General features: G+C 44.9%; 1 protein-coding gene across 14 annotated transcripts in view; it reads right to left on the bottom strand.

The window, feature by feature from the left end:
• TENM4 (teneurin transmembrane protein 4) overlaps positions 1-20,840 on the bottom strand; it is a 972,743-nt gene that overhangs the window by 138,356 nt on the left and 813,547 nt on the right. For all 14 annotated transcript variants that reach the window (XM_074335694.1, XM_074335699.1, XM_019726370.2 and 11 more), the window contains 2 exons: positions 7,963-8,064; positions 5,836-6,030 (listed from right to left, as the gene is read on the bottom strand). In XM_074335694.1, the coding sequence (XP_074191795.1) occupies positions 5,836-6,030; positions 7,963-8,064 (297 nt within the window). The remainder of the gene's footprint in view (positions 1-5,835; positions 6,031-7,962; positions 8,065-20,840) is intronic.

The following is a 20,840-nucleotide window of genomic DNA, read 5'->3' as shown; positions in this document are numbered from 1 at the left end:
CAAAGATGAGGCTTCTTTAAGCAAACTACGACACCTTGGAGTGCAGCGGAGGAGCTTCACACATGCTGCTGGAAGGACATAGATTTCCTGTGCAGAGGCCACTTGTAGAATGAAGAGCAATAATTCTAGCAAATGGTAGACCTGGGTTCCCAACTCTACCCAGTGACTATTTACCTCTCTCAGTCTTGGCTCCTTTGACTGTGGATACAAGCTCCTACCTCTTGGTTTGAGGGATAGACAAGGTAAAAAATATATGTCACGTGTTCATATAGCACCCAGTACCTACTACGTCTGTAACAACTGCAATAATAGAGGGCAAGACTTTGTTTTGTTCACTTCGGTATCTCCACCTCCTGGAACAATACCCAGCACATAGGAGGTTCTCAAAATATCACTGTGGAACAAACTATTATTGTTTATCACTTCATAATGCACTTTTATTTATGTGAATGTGGGGACTGAAACAGATTTCTTAATTTAAACAAGAATTTATTTTGCATTTAAGTTCCATTAGATTTTATCATCTTCCCTAAATTCTCGTGATTGATCTAAACTTTCAAACCTCACTTTCCAGACAAACATTTGCCTAGAAATGTTTCCAGGCAAACATTTCAATGACTATTTTAAATGACATGTAATGGCTTTGCACAGCTTCTCCTTACATGGCGGGTGAACTATATAGTTATAGCTCACAGCCAGGCAACCCCTGCAGGGCTTTTCGGGTGCAAGGTCAAAGTGGTTTCAATAGATCACCCAGAAAGAGAGAAAGGAAAGTAATATTGTAGGTTATCTGCTCTCTGCTATAGCAAGTGCTTTACATACCTCATCAGATTGTTTTCTCAATAACCCAGTGAGGTAAGATGAGGAAACTGAGGCTCAGAGAGCTAAATAATTTATGCCAGAGCGTACAGCTACATCCTGCCAGGGAGGAATCTGAAGACAGTTCTGTCTGATTCTGAATCCAACGACAGTTCTGTTAGTTGGGCTGATTTTCCTAAATCAAAGCTTTAGTTATGGGTCTGCACAAAATTAACAGAGACCTCTAGTCTTCTATAAAGCACCGCACAGAAAAAGTGGAAGAAGAGTATTGAGGGCTAACTTATTGTGTGGCTCCAGTTCTCATGGGAATTACAAAAGGCAGCAGAGAGAAGACAGAATTGGCAGAGGGGGTTGGTCCATGTTCTCTACTCAACCAGAAAGTTGTTAGGTCAGTCTTGCATTTTAGAGAGGTAGGTGATTCTATTCATCTTGCAGTTGTGTAAGGGGAGACTGATATCCTGGTGAGGGATCCAAAAAGTAGGTGTTGAGAAAATAGTGTTGATAGAGCTGCAATGATGTAATCAATTTCCTCCTTACAGGAGCTCATGAGCAAGCCCTATGCCGCAGAGGAAAGAACTTAGCATTTGACCTCTGACCTCCTAGGTTCAAGGGTCACAGGACAAAACGTACTGGTTCTACGACCACAGTCAAGTTACGTACCTGCTCTGAGCTTCCATTTATAACGCAGGTATGTTCAAATTACCTATCTCTCCGGTTGCTATGAGGACCAAATGACACTGGGGATTTAGGACTGTAGAAGCTATAAATTGTTGCAAAGCAGTTATTTTTCTATCCTATCAGGACATTCAGTAGCATGACTTGGGCAAACTGTGGTCAGAGCTCATTTACAATTCAGACATGCTTTTACTTTATCAATTAAATTTTATAACCAAGTATATTTGACTTTTGCACAAAAGACTGGGAAACCGGCCTGGATGTATTAGACACAGACATAAATGGGCAGAGACTTTACAAATGGCAATATTCTCGGAACAGGCTGTTTATTTTGAGGGCCAGCTTATAAACAAAGCTCTTTTACTATTTAGGTTTTTAAAGGACTTCAACTTAATGACCTAAATGATAAAGATGCCACCACTTGCTAAAAATATAATAATGATAACACAACAGCAACAATAACAAGTAACATTAATTTAGTCCCTCTCCTCTACCATATTTTTCTATTAAACCTTTTATAGACATTATCTCATTTAACCCTAACAACAACCCTTTGAGATAAGTACCATTATTATCCTTATTTTACAGATGAGGAAACTGAAGCACAGAGAGGTTAAATGACTTGCCCAAGATCACACAGTAGTAATTCAAATTTGAATCCGTCTTCCCTGGTATAGATCTCTGGCTATTTTCTCTATAATCTTACTGGTTCAAAAACATGGCATACATATAAACAGACAGAAGCACATGAAATGGTTAAAAATAGGAAAACAAAACAAAACAAGGAAAGAAATAGGGCAAAGTGGAGAATTAATAAAGCCAAATGAAGGCAAAGAATCTCCTCTCTTCTAGTCTCTGGACACCATTTAATAGTGGTTCAAGCATGACTTGTTGGAGTGCCTGGTAATTAAAAACAATCAAAATAATAATAGTGATAAACTTTCATGACTTGCCTCAGATCTCAGAAGGATTATTCCAGCCCATTAGGCTACTATGAGAATTCCCTAGATTCAGAGAGTTTTCCAATTTGACAGGAAATGAGTCAGCAATTCCTATCCCAAGACCTGTAAAGGTATTTCCAACTCTGTGAATGCCTGACCCCAGCTTTGGGTTGAAGCTGTCTCTGAGGCGCCCTCGAGGTGGAATCTATAAATCTGCACTGTTAGCCAGCAAGCTGAGAGGGTGCCAAGTTCAGCAAGGGGCCCCTGGCGTCAGAGTCCTGTTCTTCCTCAGACACAATAAGTCAGATAGGGACCCAGGAGCCAGCAAAGTGAATCCCACTCTCTCAGCAGATAGTTCAGGCAGGGGAAAGATCAGAGGGAGCTGAGGAGAGGCTATCTCCAGGCAATTCATCATCACTTCATCATCACTTCAGAAGGTCACCTTGGCAAAATGAGTGGGGAACTTGAGGGGCGTTTTAAAGAGGACTGTACTCTTTTCTTTTCTTTTTTAACTTTTATTTTTCACGTGTGTTTTTCCAGGACCCATCAGCTCCAAGTCAAGTAGTTGTTTCGATCTAGTTGTGGAGGGCACAGCTCACAGTGGCCCATGTGGGGACTGAACCGGCAACCTTGTTGTTAAGAGCACGGCGCTCTAACCAACTGAGCTAAGGAGTGCATTCTTGAGGGAAGTCGGCTCCAGGAAACCTAAGCTGAACTGATGGAGATTCCTGCCTGGAGAATATTGTCCCTGCTGATCCTAACTTAGGGCCATTACATATGCCCCGGTGACACTCTGGTGACACCCTACGTAGACTGTGGATCTGCCCTCCCTTTCTGGGGCTTCTGGGGTAACAGCAACTCTAGGATGGGATTGAAGGGGTCTCTTTCCATCACACTGGGATAGTTCCCTATATGATTTTATTTCTCAGGGAACTGTGTGTAACATGGGAAGAATCGGCAGGCCGGGGTCAGGAAGCTCCGTGCTAAAGGAGTCCTGGAGCACTTGGCAGGGAGGTGAGCTGAACTTCGCGTAGACAGTCTAACTTAGCTTTTTCTCAGAAGAGGTGCCAAACAGTTATATTTTTTTCCCTGAAGAGCTTGCCATTCAAGCCAAAATTTCTGGCACAAGCTTGGCCCATTAATGAAATGATGAATCCTGCACAGCCAGTCTATAAACACAACTCTTCCCCCAAAATGTTCCACGCTTCAGTGACCACACAAGCTATGAGACACTCTTTAGGACCAAAACACAATGTCTCACTTTTTAATGCAAAAGGCCTAAGTTGTTCTCCTCTGCCCCTCCCCCAGCTCCCTCCAAGCGCTCAGGCTTTATAAAAATATAGGGCAATAAACTTCAGAAGAAGGGAGAGGGAGAGAGTTAAAAAAGAAGTAAGCTTGTTAGCTGATATTTTATAAACACAGTGAAACCCGTTAGAACAGAGCTGAGGGAGGTAGGGAGACAGGAGGGGGGGGAGGGCGAAGGCCCCAAGAAACCCTCATTATAAACACAGGGACTGTGCAATGATGCTTCACCAGAGAAATAGAAATAATAAAAGGAATCAGTACCAGATGGCCCTCCTCAGAAAAGAAAGCAGGAGTGAAAACATTTCTTTTCAAATAGATAATGTAAATCAGAGCTAAACAACTTTTTTCTCTCTTTGTAAGTAACCTTACACTCTGGGGCACTGTCCAGGGTGGGGGGATCTGGACAACTCCCCCTCTTTGGCCCACACAACACGGTGGGGTTGGGGGTGAGATAGCCCCACAGTTTCAAGAGCAATCTCCTCTTTGTTTTTCTTTCCTTCTCAGGGTCTTCATCCCAAGTGACTACAATGAAAAGAGAAAGCAGATGAAGGTCAGGTTGAGAAAGCCAAGTTCCTTTGTTGGGGTGGGGGTGGGGGGAGAAGGCTGGGCGCCTCCTCTCTCAGACAGCCCAAAGTAATTCACATCAACGTTAACAGGTCTGAACCAGGACCTCTAGTCACACTTGGGGCTTACAGACAGCCTGTCTCAGAGAAGCGATGCTTTTCAGACACTAATCCCTTCCTGTTCCCTACTCTTTTAAAAATGGGCCCATTATATTCTCTCGCTCTCTCGCTCGTTTCTTTTCTTTTTTTTTTTTTTTACAGAAAGTGATGGCTTGAGAGAGGGGACTATCTGTTAAATCCCAAATGGGTTTAGAAGACTCGCTCTCCTTTGGAGCCTCTTCCACCCACTGGAGAAGGCGCTAGGGCCCTGGACAGGGAACAGTGGGTGGTAAAAACCATTAGCATCATCCATCAATTTCAAAGGCAAAGTCCATCCATTTCAAAACACCTGGGATAGAGTGAGTGGAGTCAAACGCAACGTGCTTTAGTTGTCCCCAGAATAACACTACTATTATAAGAGCTAACATTTATGGAGCATTTACCATGTGTCAGACACGGAGCGAAGTGTTTTTCATGAGTCATTTAATTCATCGCTCACAACGGCCCTCTGAGGAAGGCATTCCCATTTTATGGATGAGAAAACTGAGGCTAGCTAGTGGCAGAGCCAGGACTCAAACATCTACATCTGATTCCAGAGTGTGCACTCTTAAAAGCTACTCTATATTGCTTGTGGATACGACTCCTCCTCGCATCTGGAAATCCGATGCAGCCAAGAGGAAAAAGGACTGGATCAGAAGAGAGAAGAACTGGGTTGAATCCTAACCCTACCATTGGTTAGCTCTATAGTTATGCGGATATCACTGCCCTTCCCTGGGCCTCAGTTCCTTCATTTGTGAAACAGAATGATTTACTTTATCTCACCCGGTTAGATTTCCTGGGAAAGAACTAATGTCACTGTTATATCAGCAGTTCACTTTCTAGCCTTGACCTACACAGGCATAATCTATTCATGAAGGAGAGAGACACAAACATGCACACACACACATACACACACAAGTGTGATACCAGAAGGCACAGTGTAGTCTCATACTTCAGAAATCGGGCGCTGATGGGCGTAAAGGGGAGTACAAAACACTTGGGCTATGGAGTCAGAAAGACTAGGCTCAAACCCACTTCTGCCATCTATTAGCTATATGACCTTGGACAAGTCATTTGACTCTTTGAGTCTCAGTTTCTTCAACTATAAAATGAAGATGACTATCCCTCCCTATTCAGGTTTGAAGTTAAATGATACAAGGCTTCCAGCACGGAGCCTTGTACACAGTGCGTGCTCAATACACAACACTTCTTTTCACTGAGTAGGACCCTAACTTTGGGTTAATCGCTGTGGCTGATGGGCTCCTGGCCTAGGGGCCGGGGGCTTACAGGGCGGCTCAGCAGGCCCCGTCTGTTCTCTGGATGCTGTCTTGGCCGCGCGTTGCTCGCCTCCAACTCCAAGCACGGTACCAGGGCTGCCTGCACACGCCTCTTACCTTCCTCGCAGTTGTCGCCCTTGTAGCCAGGGTTACAGATGCACGTGCCCACGATGCAGGTGCCATGGTCGCTGCAGGCCACGTCGATACACTGGCTGGTGGGCACGTCGCACTCCGCACCCTTCCAGCCGCTGTGGCACAGGCACCTGCCCTTCACGTACTGGCCATTCCCACTGCAGAGCACGGGGCAGGAGGCTGGGGACACAGCACGGGATGCCTGGCATGAATCAGTGAGAGCGGGCTCCCCAGGCCTTTGTCCCTTTCTCCCTATGGCCTTCTGGCTTGATTTGACCAAGAGCCTCGGGGGCTTTGCCCCAAGTCCTACGTGTGCCCATCTATCTGCTTCTCTTGTATTTCATTCCAGTTTACACGCATCTGGAATTGTAGGTGAAGGAGTGCTGCACGGGGACTGGGGGAGCTGGTGCTCTCTGCACGCTGCTTTCCCATCCCCCTCACACGGGGCAGCACGGTGGTCACCAGGACCCTCAGACAGGAAGTGTCAATCTCTCGCTTGGGTTCACTGCAAAAGACAGCAGCTGGGCCTCCTGCCTGCCCCAATTCCTCCTCCAGTGCCCTCCTTCTAATGCCACTCCGTTTTGTCCCCTCCCCACTCCCCCCCCCATCGGCAGCACCACTTCCTGCTGTCTTTAACCCAGCAAATCTCAGTTTTTCAGTCTTTCAGGACTCCACTCAAGCCCCGTATACCACTGCCCCCATAAGAGATGAGCTGAGCCCAACCAAGCTCTTTAAGGTATCGTATTTCCACTCTACCGCTTAGCGGAAAGTGTTTTGTGATCATGTGAACAAAGGACACTATGTAAAAGATTATATTGCATTGTGCTGTAAGTACCTCCCAGCCTCACAGACATTCAATAAGGCTGTTTTACACGTGACTCTTAACTTTAAGTGCATATGGGATGAGACGGTAATTCTTGTTAGGAGGAATGACTCATCTCTTCTCTCTGCATCACCTTCCCCTCTCCCCCCCACCTGGCATCTTTTCTTTTGAAAGCACTCAGTAGGTCATCACTGTGCTTCCTCAGGGCTGTGGGCTCTGCTGCCTCACACTGAGTCTATTTCACATTAGGAAGAATACGCAGAATCCCCACAGTAGTCGCACAGCACTGCATTTGCAGGGCGCTGTTTCCTCAGCCTGGAAAGCCATCTCTGCCTTCCATGGATGAACAAACTACTCAAGCATCAGGTCTCAGTTCCAATGTCACCTCGTCTGGGGAACCTGTCCTGGTCCTCATCTCATCCAAGCTAAGACAACTGCTCCCTTCTGCTCTGATAGGGGCTTCTTGCATTTGACCATACTATAGTATATTTCACTTATTAGTAACTGCTTTGCCATCGTCTATTTTGTCTGTCTCCCAGAGTGACAGCTCCTTGGTTTGGGTCTGGCTGAGTGTTGTAACCTCAGTGTCTGGCACAGGACCAAGCTAAAGGGCACTAAGCAAATGCCTACTGAATGGGCGAAGAGGTGGACAAACCAAAGGAAGGGACCATTTTCGTTTCCCCATAGGGAATGGCAAATGCTCAGGATTACATGTCTCCTTCGGCCATTTTCCTAGCTAATTCTTCCAGGACAGAAATGAAGGCCAAATGCATGGGGTAGATCATGGGCAGCCTTTATACTAACGCAATAGTGGTTGGCATTAGCGCTGTATGTGCCCAAGTCTGATGCAACACTAGGGTCCTATATGGAGAAGAACAGTAGCAAATGGGGTAGCAAACCAGGTTGCCCACCCCACTCCACTCTACAGGGCCAGGTAGAAACCATGCTCGCTGAAGATGCTTGGCAAAAGCTGACCATGCCTCCAAGGGGAAATCAGTTTTTCAAAGGACCCCCACGCTACTCCCTCTGCCCCCAGGACGGGACATGAAGTTCATATGGCTGCCCCTGTAAAGGCCCTTCCTTCCTCACCTCCCCAGTTGTGCACACGTGGGTCACAATGGCTGGTGATGCCATGGCACTGCCTGCAGACCTGGCTCTCAGGGCTTCTGAAGAATGGCCCTTCTCGAGAGTCAGGAGGTGGACTAGAGTTCTGTACTTGTTCTGAGATGTGGGACCTGAGCTGCCCCAGGGGGGAGTGGAAATCACAGGCCCACACTCAGAGCGCTTACCTCTGCTGCAGTCAGGGCCCAGGAAGCCCAGGAAGCAGTGGCAGGTCCCAGAGATGCAGTCGCCGTTGCCATAGCAGTTGCTGGGACAGTTATCCACCGATTCTGGGGGAAGAAAATAGAAGGGGAGCTGAAAACTGAAACTTCTTTACACAAATGAAGGGCCCAGGAATCAAACCTCAAACCGGGAACTACACATTTGAGGTCTTTTGGACCAGTCACTGAAAGGAACCAATTGAGTTAAAAATTACATGTTAGTTTTACTCTTACTAAGGTACATCTCAACTGACATTAAGAGACGTGTTCTGGAAAATGTCTGCCTGAACCAATTTTTTTATAAATCAAATTTGTATCTACAAATACATTAGAAAGTTTTCAGCTAAACACATTAGGAAAAAACAGTTCCCAGGGAAAAACCACCTGTTTGCAGTGCTTCTCTTTGGATGCTGGGAGGTTGGGTGATTCTTGCGGTCTTCTTTATACTTTCCTGTGTTTTACCATTTTTTCCTGTGTTTCACATTTTTCTTACAATGTGCTATTTCATGAATTAGTTTTTTTTAAAGCTATTGAGTATTTGTAAATCTGTTTTTCCCCACTTTGATGTTTCATCTCCGTCCAGGTCTCCACCATCTCTCACCAGGCTAACAAAACAGCCTTATGGCCAGACTCTCAACTTCCTCTCCTGCTCCCTCCCCACCCTGAGGTCTCTGAAACAAACTGATCTTGTCATTCCCCTGCTTAAAACCCTTCCATGGCTCTCCATTTGCCAAAATGAAAAACTCCAAGCTCTTTGAAAAGGCATAGAAGTTTTCTGGCACATTCCCTCTGCCTACCTGCAGCCCCAGCACCTTATCAGGCCCACCTTTGCAAGAACGTAGCTTTCTCTAACTCTAATACTTTGGGATTGTCAGTGTGACGTGTCAATGAAATACAGAATTCATTTCAGAAAGCTTTTAGTAAGTTAGTCAATGTTTTATAGTTCTAGTTAGTAAACCCATTAGCTAGAAAATATGTTTATTTGGAGCAGCCCACTTCTCAATAATGCCGGATGTGTAAAGGAAAGAAGCCACTATATACCGTGTTTTCCCAAAAATAAGATGTAGCTGGACCACCAGCTCTAATGCATCTTTTGGAGCAAAAATTAACATAAGACCGGGTCTGATATTATATTATATTAGACCCAGTCTTATACTATGTTAAAATAAGACTGGGTCTTATATTAATTTTTGCTCCAAAAGACCTATGAGAGCTGATGGTCCAGCTACGTCTTATTTTCAAGGAAACACGGTAATGAATGCCTTCTTTGTGTCATGTATTTCCACAAAGTTTATCTCATTTCACTGTTGCCAAATCTACAAGAATATATTGTTATTCCTATTTTACAAAAAGAAAGGAAGGAAGGAAGGAAGGAAGGAAGGAAGGAAGGAAGGAAGGAAGGAAGGAAGGAAGGAGGAAAAAAGTGGCTGAGGAGATGAAGTGACTTACTGAAGGCCACATAGATACTACGTCATGGAGGCAGGATTGGAACCCAGGCCTTTGGACTCCAAGTCTGATCTTCAATGATATTATGCTACCCAGGCCTTAAGGGAACTTATTCCACAGTAGAAGCCAGGAGAATGAGTGAGATGACAGATCTGTGGGACAGTGAGGCTGGTCCTAAAGACAGCAAGTACCCAGTGGAAAGATAGAGAATTCTAGAACTTTCAGTGCCTAAAGGGATCCAAGAGACCTCTAGCTCAATTCTCTCATTTAATAGAAAAAGAAACTGAGACCCAGAGGAAGGGCAGTGACTCGCCCAAGGTCTGAGTGAGTAGCAGAGTCAAAGTAGAACAAAAGGTTAGTAAGGTGGGGCAGAGGTAAGGACCCAGCCTGTTGTTTTAACTCACAACTACAAGTATTGAAACCAAGACTAAGAGCTCTGCTAAACGAGATGGTACCATGTAAGACATGAGTCTTGCCCATAGGAAATTTGCAGCCTAACACGGAGAACGAGGTAACACTGTTACCCGGGCAGCAGCTAGGGCATGGAAAAAACTCTGCCTAGAGGTAAAGAGAACTGGTTTGGGGTCCATTCTTCCAGGACCATGCTGGGTGACGTAAAGCAACTTCCCACCCATCTCTGGGTCTCACCTTCCTCATACGTAAAATGAAGGTGACGGAGTGCTTCCTGTTCTAAAATTCTATGAGTCTGTAATTAACTAAGAGAGCAGCTGTGCAGAAAAGGCATCCAGACAGGGGCATCAAGCCTCAAATGTAGCAAAGCCAAAGCAATGACAAATGATCTGGGGCAAAACCAGCAGAAGGAAGGCTTCTCGGAGGAAGTGGGCTTGAAGAATGGCTTGGGTAAGGATCCACGAGGGAAGAGGTGGGGAGAAGGTGAGGACTCATAGCATGGTGCCTGCCCAGAAAGGTCTTTTCCCAATTGTCTGCCATGATCAACTTGGAAACTACTTAAAAAGTTTGGGAAAAGGGTTCCTTTTTGTGAGTGGGTGGGAAATTCCATGCACTTGTTGTTCCGCTAACACGAGCTGTGTTTTTCACTCACACAGCGTAAAGAACAGGAGGGGCTAATCCAGCAAGTGTTTTCATTTCAGGGCAAAGTGGTCTGGGCTGCAGTGGGCCCCTGAGCATGGCTGCTCTCTACCGGCTTTGCCTGGAATCCATGTTCCCAATACCTTTAAGTGAGAAGTAGATTCCTAAATACTTTTTTTTTTTTTTTTAATACAGCATGACTTAGGACATTTCATTTTGAATATTCTTTTAAAAATAAGAATTTTGAGTAAAGTTTAAGGTAAGATTATTTTCATTTTCAGCTACTGGCTAATGGTATGACTGGGGGTAGGTTCCATCTGCAGTGTTGCAGAAGATGTACAGGACGCAGAGGTGGAAGGCCTAGCCTCCAGGTCTTGTTCTGCTACTGAGTGGCTCTGGGGCCTGGGCCATGTCGCTTCATCTTTCTGCACCTGTTTGGTCATCCTTGCTCTTGTTCCTCCCATAACTTCCTTCTTAGCAACTCCTAGTCCCTATTTCAAATCCACCTCAAGCGTCACTGCCTCTGACGAGCCTTCCTGATGCCTTAAACAGGCTAAGTGACCTCAGGACTCTTTCCTTCATCCCTGTTAAAGCTCGAAATAGTCTCCATCATTGACTGTGAACTCCCTGAGGGCAAAAACTGAATTTATTCATTTCTGTATTTGCCCTGGTATCCAGTTCACAGAAAGGTCTTAATAAACATTGGTTGCTATCACTGAAAGAATTCAACTAGAGGATCTTAGAGAGATGTCTCCTAGATACAAAATTCTATGGTTCAGTCCTTCTCAAAACCAGTGGTGTAAAATTAGCTCCTAAAAAAAAAAAAAATCACTATAATTATCAGTTGCATTTTTAACAGGATCAATTGTAGATAAGTGTCATGCGCTTCCTAGATTTTGATTTATGAAGTCTGCAAGATACAAACTTGTTAATCATCTGCCAAAAACCCTTCATCATGAAAAAGTGAAGAAAGGGAGTTTTCTCTGACTAGGATAGTGTTGGTTGCTAAATCTGACAGCATAGGAGGCTGTTTGCTACAACTTGCCTGAGGCTGTTGGTTGCAGAGAAGACAGAAATTTTAGGAGACATGGAATAATTTTACGATAGCAACAAGGAAGTAGAAGGGAGACATTTGGAGAAAATTTCCTTGTGATGAAATGTTTATGTATATCATTTTTCTTCCACTTGGAAAGATTTTAACTACTTGGGGTCCACCTGGGATCCTACAAATAATGAGTCCCCAGTGACCAGATATCTCTATGCTAAATGCTAGTGCAGCAGTGACACTCATTGGCTTGGGAGAAGTGTGAACTTTATTGAATAAATATGTTGTTATGTTTCCAATTAGTGTTTGGTGCATTTCTTCCCTCTATAGTTCCTTCCTGCTTTGCCCACGTTCAAACTACAGCTGCCTTCATTTTGCAGAAGGTGTACCTTTAGATCTGCTCAAACCTAAATTAAAAATTCAGCTGCCTATGAATAACTGATTTTCATAACTGGGTGTATGTTATATTGGAAAAGAGGGGCCTTTTCCCCTAGCTTTTGCTTTTCTATCACAGCAGTGGGTCCTGCTAGGAAATCTGATTTTTAGGAACTTATTTTTCCTTCCATCAATATTGGAATGCAGAGTTTCAATGTTTCCTTAGCTCACTCACTTGACATGTGATATGAGTGGGCGTCCTCTCTGGATGTTCAACAAAATACTGCTTGAAATACAAAGGGGCACCTGAAGGAGGGAGAAAAGACAACAATGTTCCTCCCTGGAGGAGACAATGGAGGCAAGAGACCACAGAGGGCTGGTAGCCCACTGCAGTGTCTCATTTGGTCTACGTACTACCTTTTTCCAGAAACAAATCATTGGTATCTCCACGTCAAGGTGAAAGGATCACAGTTGATAAATATGCCCTCCTGAGTCCAGGGATGATGCCCGGGAAAGCCTGCCTTTTAGTCACCTTCTGCTTTTCTGTTTTGAAATCCCCAAGCCCATTTTGTAGGAATCAAGATGAGACCACAGAGGAAAATCCTGCCTGGAGGACCACTGGGCAGCCTAATTGCCCACTGGACTCTGGTTTCACAGAGGCAGTTAACCTAGAAGAGGGAAGGGGCTCTTCTCCTCCTCTTCTTCTCCCCATGACACGGGCGCACCTGCCTCATGCCCTGGTCTGAGCAGGCACACCTCTGAGGTCATGGGAGCCTGATGGTGGATTCCAGGACCAAAGACAGAGGGAACCAGCTCTGAGCAAGGTCGGAACTCACTAACCATCCGCGGTGTCTCTTTTCTGCTCACCCAGCACTTATGTCTCTCTCCCATCTCCTCCTCTGCGTCTTGCTTCCCTGTGATGCGTCCCGGCTAACAGAAGCTTGCGTTTACTACCTACAACATCTTCCTCTGCTCCTCTTGTCTCTTTTTAAGTTGGAAAAGTGGATGTTGGCAACTTTTTTGGAGTGCTTGGTTGAGGAACCAAGGTCTAGCTATTGCCCAGCAGAGATCCACTCTCCGATGCCTCATTTGGCTTCTCTGTAGGATGGATGCTAATGCTTCAGGCAAGAAGGAAGGAACTTAAGACTCCAGGGCAGCCAACTAGATGCGTCACCTTGACTGCAGCTAGGGACACTTATACTTTAGGTTACATCTATTACATCCGCTTTGATCCTGAATGGGGATTGGGTTTATTATTGGCAACCAAAAGAAGAGAGGGAAACAAAGTAGATAGCATAGCTGGAATTTAATTCTACAGCAACTCAAGGTTGAGAGAAGACTCTAGCAGAGACCCTCTCATTCCCTCAATGGAACTGTGAAAGGTATGTCAAATATTCTAATTCATTCCTTATAATAATTGTGAGAAATACGTACCTTTACTACCATTTTAGTCTCAGATGGAGATTGAGAACTGAAGTCACTTTCTTAAGGTTATAGCTATAAGGGCAAATGTCATAGGTGAACCAAGTTCTATCTGAAGCCAAAGTTTGTGGTATGTAGCCGGGACCAAATTCTGGGCTCTGGAGCCACGCTTCCTCTTATTAGCTAGGTGCCCCTTGGACAAGTCATCTCGAAACATCAGTTTCCTTATTGGTGAAATGGGGTTAATAATAGCATCCACCTCAGAGGATTATTTTGAAGAGCAAATAGTGTACCACTGTGCATACAAAGAGGTTTGCCCAGGACTTGGCAGAGTTGGTATTTTGGCTTTAGGAAAGGGTCATACATGCCTTCAATTTGTGAACCAGAACAACATATTAACTTAGTCTAATGAATCCAAACCAGACAATGTGGGTTATTGGGGGTAAACACACAGATACATATGCATATAAAGCACAGAGAAACTCTCCCACAGTTAAAACAGGAAAGTAAATAAGAATCTGTGAAGCTGAATGTGAAGAAGGCAGGGTGTTTGGATAAATTCCCTCCTGGGGAAAAGCACTGTCAAAGCAAATTAAACCTGTTATCTCCCAGAAGCCCAAACATAGGCAGACTCATGCCAACATCTGAAAGAACTTTTTTTTCCCTGTGCACTCTAGATTGGCACTGGGCAGGTGCCAGGTGCTGGAAAGCTGTTCCATGACCCGTGAGGTGTCAGTCCCTGTAGGTGCCCCAGCTTTCTCTACAGATGATGGAATTCAAAGGTCTTCAGTCTGCAACAGTCTAGGTCAACGCAATGACAAAAATTTGACAAAGCCCCTGACAGCCTGGGCTTGAAGCCAGTTCTGCACTGGCAGTTGAATTGGGAGATCTGTTTCTGATCATACCCAGAAATCTACCACCACTATTAAGAGCAGCTCTAAGGAGGGAGGGCTCGGAAAAAGATGGTTCCCTTGATTATATTCAGTGTTGGTGCTTTGTTAATAATTTATTTTGGGGGCAAACCAAATTTCACCAATGAGACTGAAGACTGGCATCAGGTGTGGTTCTCCAAAGAGTCTCATGAGTGCTACACATAAAGCAAGTCGTCAGTAATAGTTGTGGTTGAGAAACTCAGTAGGAATAAAAGGGGGAAATGAAATGGAAGACAGAGGTCAGGGCAGTAGGCATGGCACAATAGTCAGACTCAAGAGAATAGATGGTGGCCAAGAAGGCTATTGTTTCTTTGTCCTGTTATTTTAGATGCACAATGCCTAGAATGAAGGGAGTGATGGGAAGGTGAATTTTGTATTGTACTCTTAGACTATACTTATAGTTCACATCTGGGAGCCATATTTAAGAGACTGATCAGATAAACTGGAGCACGTCCATCAAAGAGCAACAAGAAGGATAAGAGCACGTGAAATTATACTTCGAATAAAGAATTCTTGAAGGAATTGGGAATTTAGCTTACTAAGGGGGCATGACCTCTGTTTTAAAATATCTGAAGGGCTGATGTGTGAAACAAGCATTGGACTTTTGTTTTGTGGCCCTCATAGGTTGACGTAGGTCCAATGGGTAAGGACTAAAGTCCTTGGGAAATGGACTTGGTTCAAAAGAAGAATTTTGTACGAGTCAGAGCAGAATACCACTTACTATGTTGGGTTATATTGTTGATGTGTATGTATGTGCCCAAATATTGTAAATACTTGAAGGCTGGAAATGTGTTAATCGTCTCTGAATCTTCGGTAAATAGGCTCATCCTTGACTCAAAGCAGGTGTTAAATGAATGTTTGTTGCATGAATGACTAAATGAATAGACTAGGTAACCTATAAGGTCACTGGATCTATTCAAGGAGAGGGCAAATTAACGACTGGCAGGGATTTTGCAAGGGCATTAAAGATAAGTTTCAAGGCATCTTTCAAACCCAAAATCTTCACAATTCTGAGTCATGGTGTAAGGGAACGTGCCTGGACTGTATCATGAAACTTGGGCTCTAGGCCTACTCCTGCCACCAGCTTGCTAGATGACCTTGGCCTAGGCCCTTTTTCTCAGGGGCTTTCTTTTCATCTACAAAATTCATTACATTTCTTCAGCAAGTATTTACTGAGCATCTACTCTGGCTCAGGAAGTGTTCCAGTGAAGTGGATGGATTAAGTGTTCTTTCATATCTAACATCCGGTGATCTAATGAATCAAACCAAATTGTCAGTCCTTAGAAAACCACACAAACAAAAAAGCTTAGATCATCATGTTTAGGGCCTGAGGGAGAAAAAGGAAGTTTGTCGTTTAAGGGCAGACTCCAACTTCTCAAACCTCCCTGCTGTGACTTCACATAACTAGCCAGCATCACGTTATCATCTATCCTGTGAGAGGGGTCTCCAGCGAGTCCCCAAGGCCAAGTGTGCAGGGATGAGACTAGAGAGCAGGCGGCTGGCTGTGTCTAGCTAAGAGCTCCCACATCTTTTCCCAGGGCTGTTGGCAGCAGCTTTCACAGATGTCAGAGTCCTCACAGTTGGCTCTGATGCTGCTGCCTTTCCCAGAGAATGCTGCACATGCACCGTCTCCTCCATGCCCTGTGAGCATATGACAGAGAGGCCACGGAGACACACACATCAACTGGTGAGGAGAAGGACAGGTTCTATGCTGTTCAAGAGCATCAGGGCCTTCAAAGAAGAGGTGCTGCTCACACGTGTGGAGACGCTTTCCCTTCCCTTATAGCTTTATCAATCCTTCACCCACTGTTCCTTCTGAGGAGCGAGCACTGCTCTGCCCACATTTCCTGCCTGAGCAGCAGGCACAGATGGTCCAGATGATGCCACTTCCTCGCTGGCCACAGCTGGGTGGACAGGGACGAGCACCCGGCCCAAGGAGACTTCATCGGCTGAGTGACCTGCACTCTACAACAAGGCCCGGTGTTCAAAAGATGTGGGCCAGTCAGAGTCCCGCTCTCCAGTATTTGAACAAAAAGAGACCCCAGGGAATGTGGCCGTCAGTGATGAGGGCATGAGAGCAGAAGCCAAAAGATATGATGGAAAGAGAGGGGCTGGTAAGGTTATTCTGTCCAGGTAGGAGCCGAAGTTCACCGGAAGCAGTCCCGAGTGAACAGAGGATGTAAGCCTGTCAGCCAGGAGCGCTGGATGGAGCTGAGGCTCAGTGTCAGGGACCCCACAACAAGAGGCCACACAGCCCACGAGAAGTAGAGAATGACTGTGGCCCCAGGAACTGCCTGGACTCCTGGAGGCTTTTCAGGGAAGATTTTGGTCCCAAACCATGGAAATCTTTTGGAAACGATTTCATCACCACTCCTGCCCTTCCTTGGGGTTGCGTGAGTGTGTTTTTGCTCTTTGTGACTGAGAAGACCCTGACTCATTCACTCACCTTGGACCTTAACTTATCAGGCGGTTACTTTGCAGGCTTTGATGATAACTGACATGAGCAGGACTTAGTGTTTTTAAAGCATTTCTAATATGTAATTTTATTTGACCCTTATAACAGCTCTGCATGTGGGAAGGGAAGGTGCTATTTATTATTCCCTATTTTGTAGATGAGGACACGAAGACAGAGTGCTTACTCAGGGTCATGCCGCTAAGAAGTGACAGGGCTAGTGGTAAAATCTCGATTTCTACTCCCACCTAATCTAGGAATTCCTCCACTATACCACCACTGCCAGCAAAATAGGAACACATGCTGACCCCACTCCTTTTGCCATCAGTCTCTGTCAGGGATAGAGGACAACACAAAGGATATACCAGTACCTATTTCCATTTGTTAACTGAAATTCTGGTTTTAAAACATACCTACTAGGATTCAAATATCAAAATGCAGTTCTTGCCACTCACAACCCTATCATACTTAGACAATAATATTGATTCATTTACTTATTATCATTCATTCATTCATTCATTCATTCATTCAAACGAGTCTCTGTTGGCTCCTCTGTGCTGATGCCATCAGGGAGACCCAAAGTGTGGCCCTTGTTCTGAAGCAGCAGAAAGACGTTAGGCTCTGGGGTTGGGCAGGTCTGGGTCTAAATTTCAACTCTCTTATTTCTAAGGGTGGGACTTAAAGTCACTGTATCTAAGGTCTCTATTTACTTATCTGAAAAGAGAAAACCACTTGTCTTATACCTTTGTTGTGAAGATTAAATAAAACCACTATATATGTACGTGTATACACACACACACACACCTGGTACACAGAAAGTGCTCAGCGAATGTCACTTTACTCCTATCCCTAGTATAGTTTCAGTGATTGTCGCATTTAAGCCTGTGTCAGTGCCCTGCAGGGCTTGTTAAAACATGGACTCCTAGGCCCGAGCCCCAGAGTTTCTGACTGAATCGAGCTGGGGTAGGGTTCCTAGGTGATGCTCATGCCTGTGCTCTGGGTACCACTTTGAGAACCTCTGGTCTGGAAGAAAGGCTGAGACTTTACACACAGGTATATCAAAACAAGCCAGAGGGGACAGAAAGATTTAAACTATGCAAGAATGCAAAAAACTTGTGGACCACTTCCAAGGAGAAGGGCTAGGTCCTCCAGAAGGTGGTATTTGAATAGCTCTTGAAGAATAGGCAGCCTTTTGAAATGCAAAGCAATTCTGAGCAAGATGGGGGGTCCCATAAGCCAGCTCCAGAATCATCATCTCTGTGCCCCCCGCAGTGACCTGCTGAGCAGCCTGCCAACTGCATGTCAACTCTGTCTTCAGAACAAATTACTTAAGTAATCAGTTTTTTCAAAGCTCAACTCAGCTGCTGGGTAGAGAGTTCCATCTAACGAGCATCACTTGGTGCTGAATTATTCTGTGATGACAGACAATGGAGGAGCAGAAACAGGTTCTGAAGAGGGGGGGGGGGGGACTGCTAATTATTCTCCAATCATTTATCAGGGCTTGTCACCAAGCTCGATACTGCTTACAAACCACGTAGAAAACCAAGTTCCTCCTTCCCCCTTTATATCAGCATTGTCAGGTCTAAAAACGCACAGAACTATGTAAAGACGACCTAGGTACTTGCGGGTTAAAACTCCCATGCTGGCCTGGACTTCACTTAGAAAATGGAAATGTCTGGTTTGTGTTTCTTCTGTCATGAACCACTTCTGCCTCCAGCCTTGTTCCTCTCAGTCTGGACTATCCCTACCGGCCAGAGCTGTCATCCTGGAATTGAGTCTCTTCAAGGCACTGCTTCAGAGCATCTAGAGTAGATATCACAAACTGGAGGCCTGTGGACACTTGTGTTTGCACTGTGTTTTAAAAAATTTGAATTAGTTGCTAGGGTTTTTGTTGTTGTTGTTGTTAAGGAGAGTTCATAGAGAAGTCTTACTGGCTTTCCCGAAAAATTGGAAAGTCCAGCATGGCAACAGCCTCTTCTCATTTAGGACAGGCCTAGGCACGTTGGTTGTCCACATTCCTTATCTGCAGCTTCCTGCGTTGCTGTCACCTGCCTGGTCCCTGATGCATATAGATGGATATATGACCTTGGCTTGGAGCAGTGTTTCTGAACGTCACTTATGTGGGTTTTGCCTTTATGCTGTTGCCATCGTCACATGCCCTCTATCCTATTACTCACTTAGCATTTTATTTTGTCTCATTTATTTTCTTAAATTTCTTTGAAACAGAAATATGGTTTGACACAATTATATTTTTCCCACTTACTAAAATACATTCATAATTTTTGAAATAGAATCTGTCTATATATGACCTAAAACATGCTCAAAACTATTATTTTCAGACACACTGGCAAGGAGAAAGCCCACATTTCTGAACAAGGAGTTTAGGCCCCGACTTCCCTTTCCAAACTAATTTCTTTGCCACAATAGTCCTTCTTATGTCCACTTTGTGCTGCTGCCAAATTTCTTCCCACCTCCTCCTGAACCCACACACCGCTTCCAGCCTCCCTGATGGGGGCCCACGCTGGTGGCTGCACCTGCAAAGCCCTCCCCCCACCCTTTTACTCTATCCAGGTCCTAAACATCCATCATGGCCCAAGTTCAATGTTACCTCTTTCATGAAGCTTCCCCAGATTCCTCCTAGCAAGAGAGGTTTCTCTTTTCTTTCATCTGAATCCCAGTGGCAATTTACTTCTATCCTTCACTTATCACCTACTGCTTTCTACCTTGAAGTCTAGTTATTTACGAATATGCCGCTTTTCCCAGGTAGACTGCAAATTCCTTGAGAGTAAGGGATCCGTTTCCAGTTCCTCATCTTGTCCATGTTTCCCCAGTGACTGGCGCACGGCCTTGTCTAGAGTAGCTACTCACTCAACACTTGTTAAATATCAAATGACAAAGGGCAACTTGTACTTGATTTCATGTCCTTTGGTGTGTTCAGCCTGAAATCCTGAGGCTGGGCTCCTTCTGGGGGGTCTGGGCTGTTTGCTTCCTTGCTGATTTCTTTTTTTGTTTGTTTGTTTTTCATTACTTTTTTCAAATTTCATTTCTATAAATTTTTTTCTCCAGACCTACAGCTTCACTTTCATTTCTCTTCCTCTGGGCTTGTTCCATTCATTCAGCTAGACACTGTATTATTGGGCTCTCTTCTCCCAAAACAGTACTAATCAGGTATTTGGGGAACATGCTATAATAACATTTTGCAGGGCCCCAAACCTATTCTCTCGCAAGATCTGTCAAGATGGCTTCTGTGAATTATATACTTGAATTACTCCTATCAGGACATAACACAATAAAATGATTAAAAGATGGATAAATTCTCAGACTCTGGTGGATTTTTCTTTACAATAATTATAATGTGTGTTGGTCTGTTTCACAGTGATTTGAACAGTATTTCTTTCTTATTTATCTAGTATGTAACACTCAGCATAATAACGTGGGTCTATCTCTCTGGGCCAGAGGCCAAGCTGGACTTCTGCTGGACACCAAATCCTATTAGAGACCATGGTGATGTAATTATATGTTCAAGTTAAATATTTTACAGCTGCTCTAGCCACCTAGACAGATCACTCCCTCAGCCCCTAGACAGAAACTACCCACTGACAAAAGCAAAGCTACCTGTCTTGCAAGGAACTGAACAACAGTTGCTGCTGTGAAAAGTTTATGGAAACTTCTGGCCACCTCTGACTCTGGCAGCAGAGGGGCTTTAAGACAACCTTACACTAGCTTACAATACAAATGTCAGCTCCTGGCTGGTCCTGACTAAAGGGAAGTCTCCCCAGTTCCCTGACAAATGAAAGGGGGGCTGTCCATGAGCCAGGGCTTCCCACTCTCTACAGTGAGAGGTTTGGAAGCCCCGTAGCTCCTACTCTGGCTGTCTGCGTGCCTGAGTGATGGCAGCCCGTAGGGGTTCCTGGCGTACTAGACCACGGCCCCCATGGCTGGCCGGCCAGCCTTCTTCCTTGGTCCCTGGTTCCTTCTATTGGTCCACTGGGCTGCAATGTGAGCACCACCTCAGTTATGGTCACCTGGGCCCCACCTCCCCGAGCTCAGCTCCTCGGGGCTGGATCCTACCTCTGGCATAATTCAACTTCACTTGGCTGGAACTCTCTGACCCATGACTGAC

Source organism: Rhinolophus sinicus, linkage group LG06, assembly GCF_036562045.2.
Source record: "Rhinolophus sinicus isolate RSC01 linkage group LG06, ASM3656204v1, whole genome shotgun sequence".
Taxonomy (NCBI): domain Eukaryota; kingdom Metazoa; phylum Chordata; class Mammalia; order Chiroptera; family Rhinolophidae; genus Rhinolophus; species Rhinolophus sinicus.
This window is presented reverse-complemented; position numbering and strand designations above follow the sequence as displayed.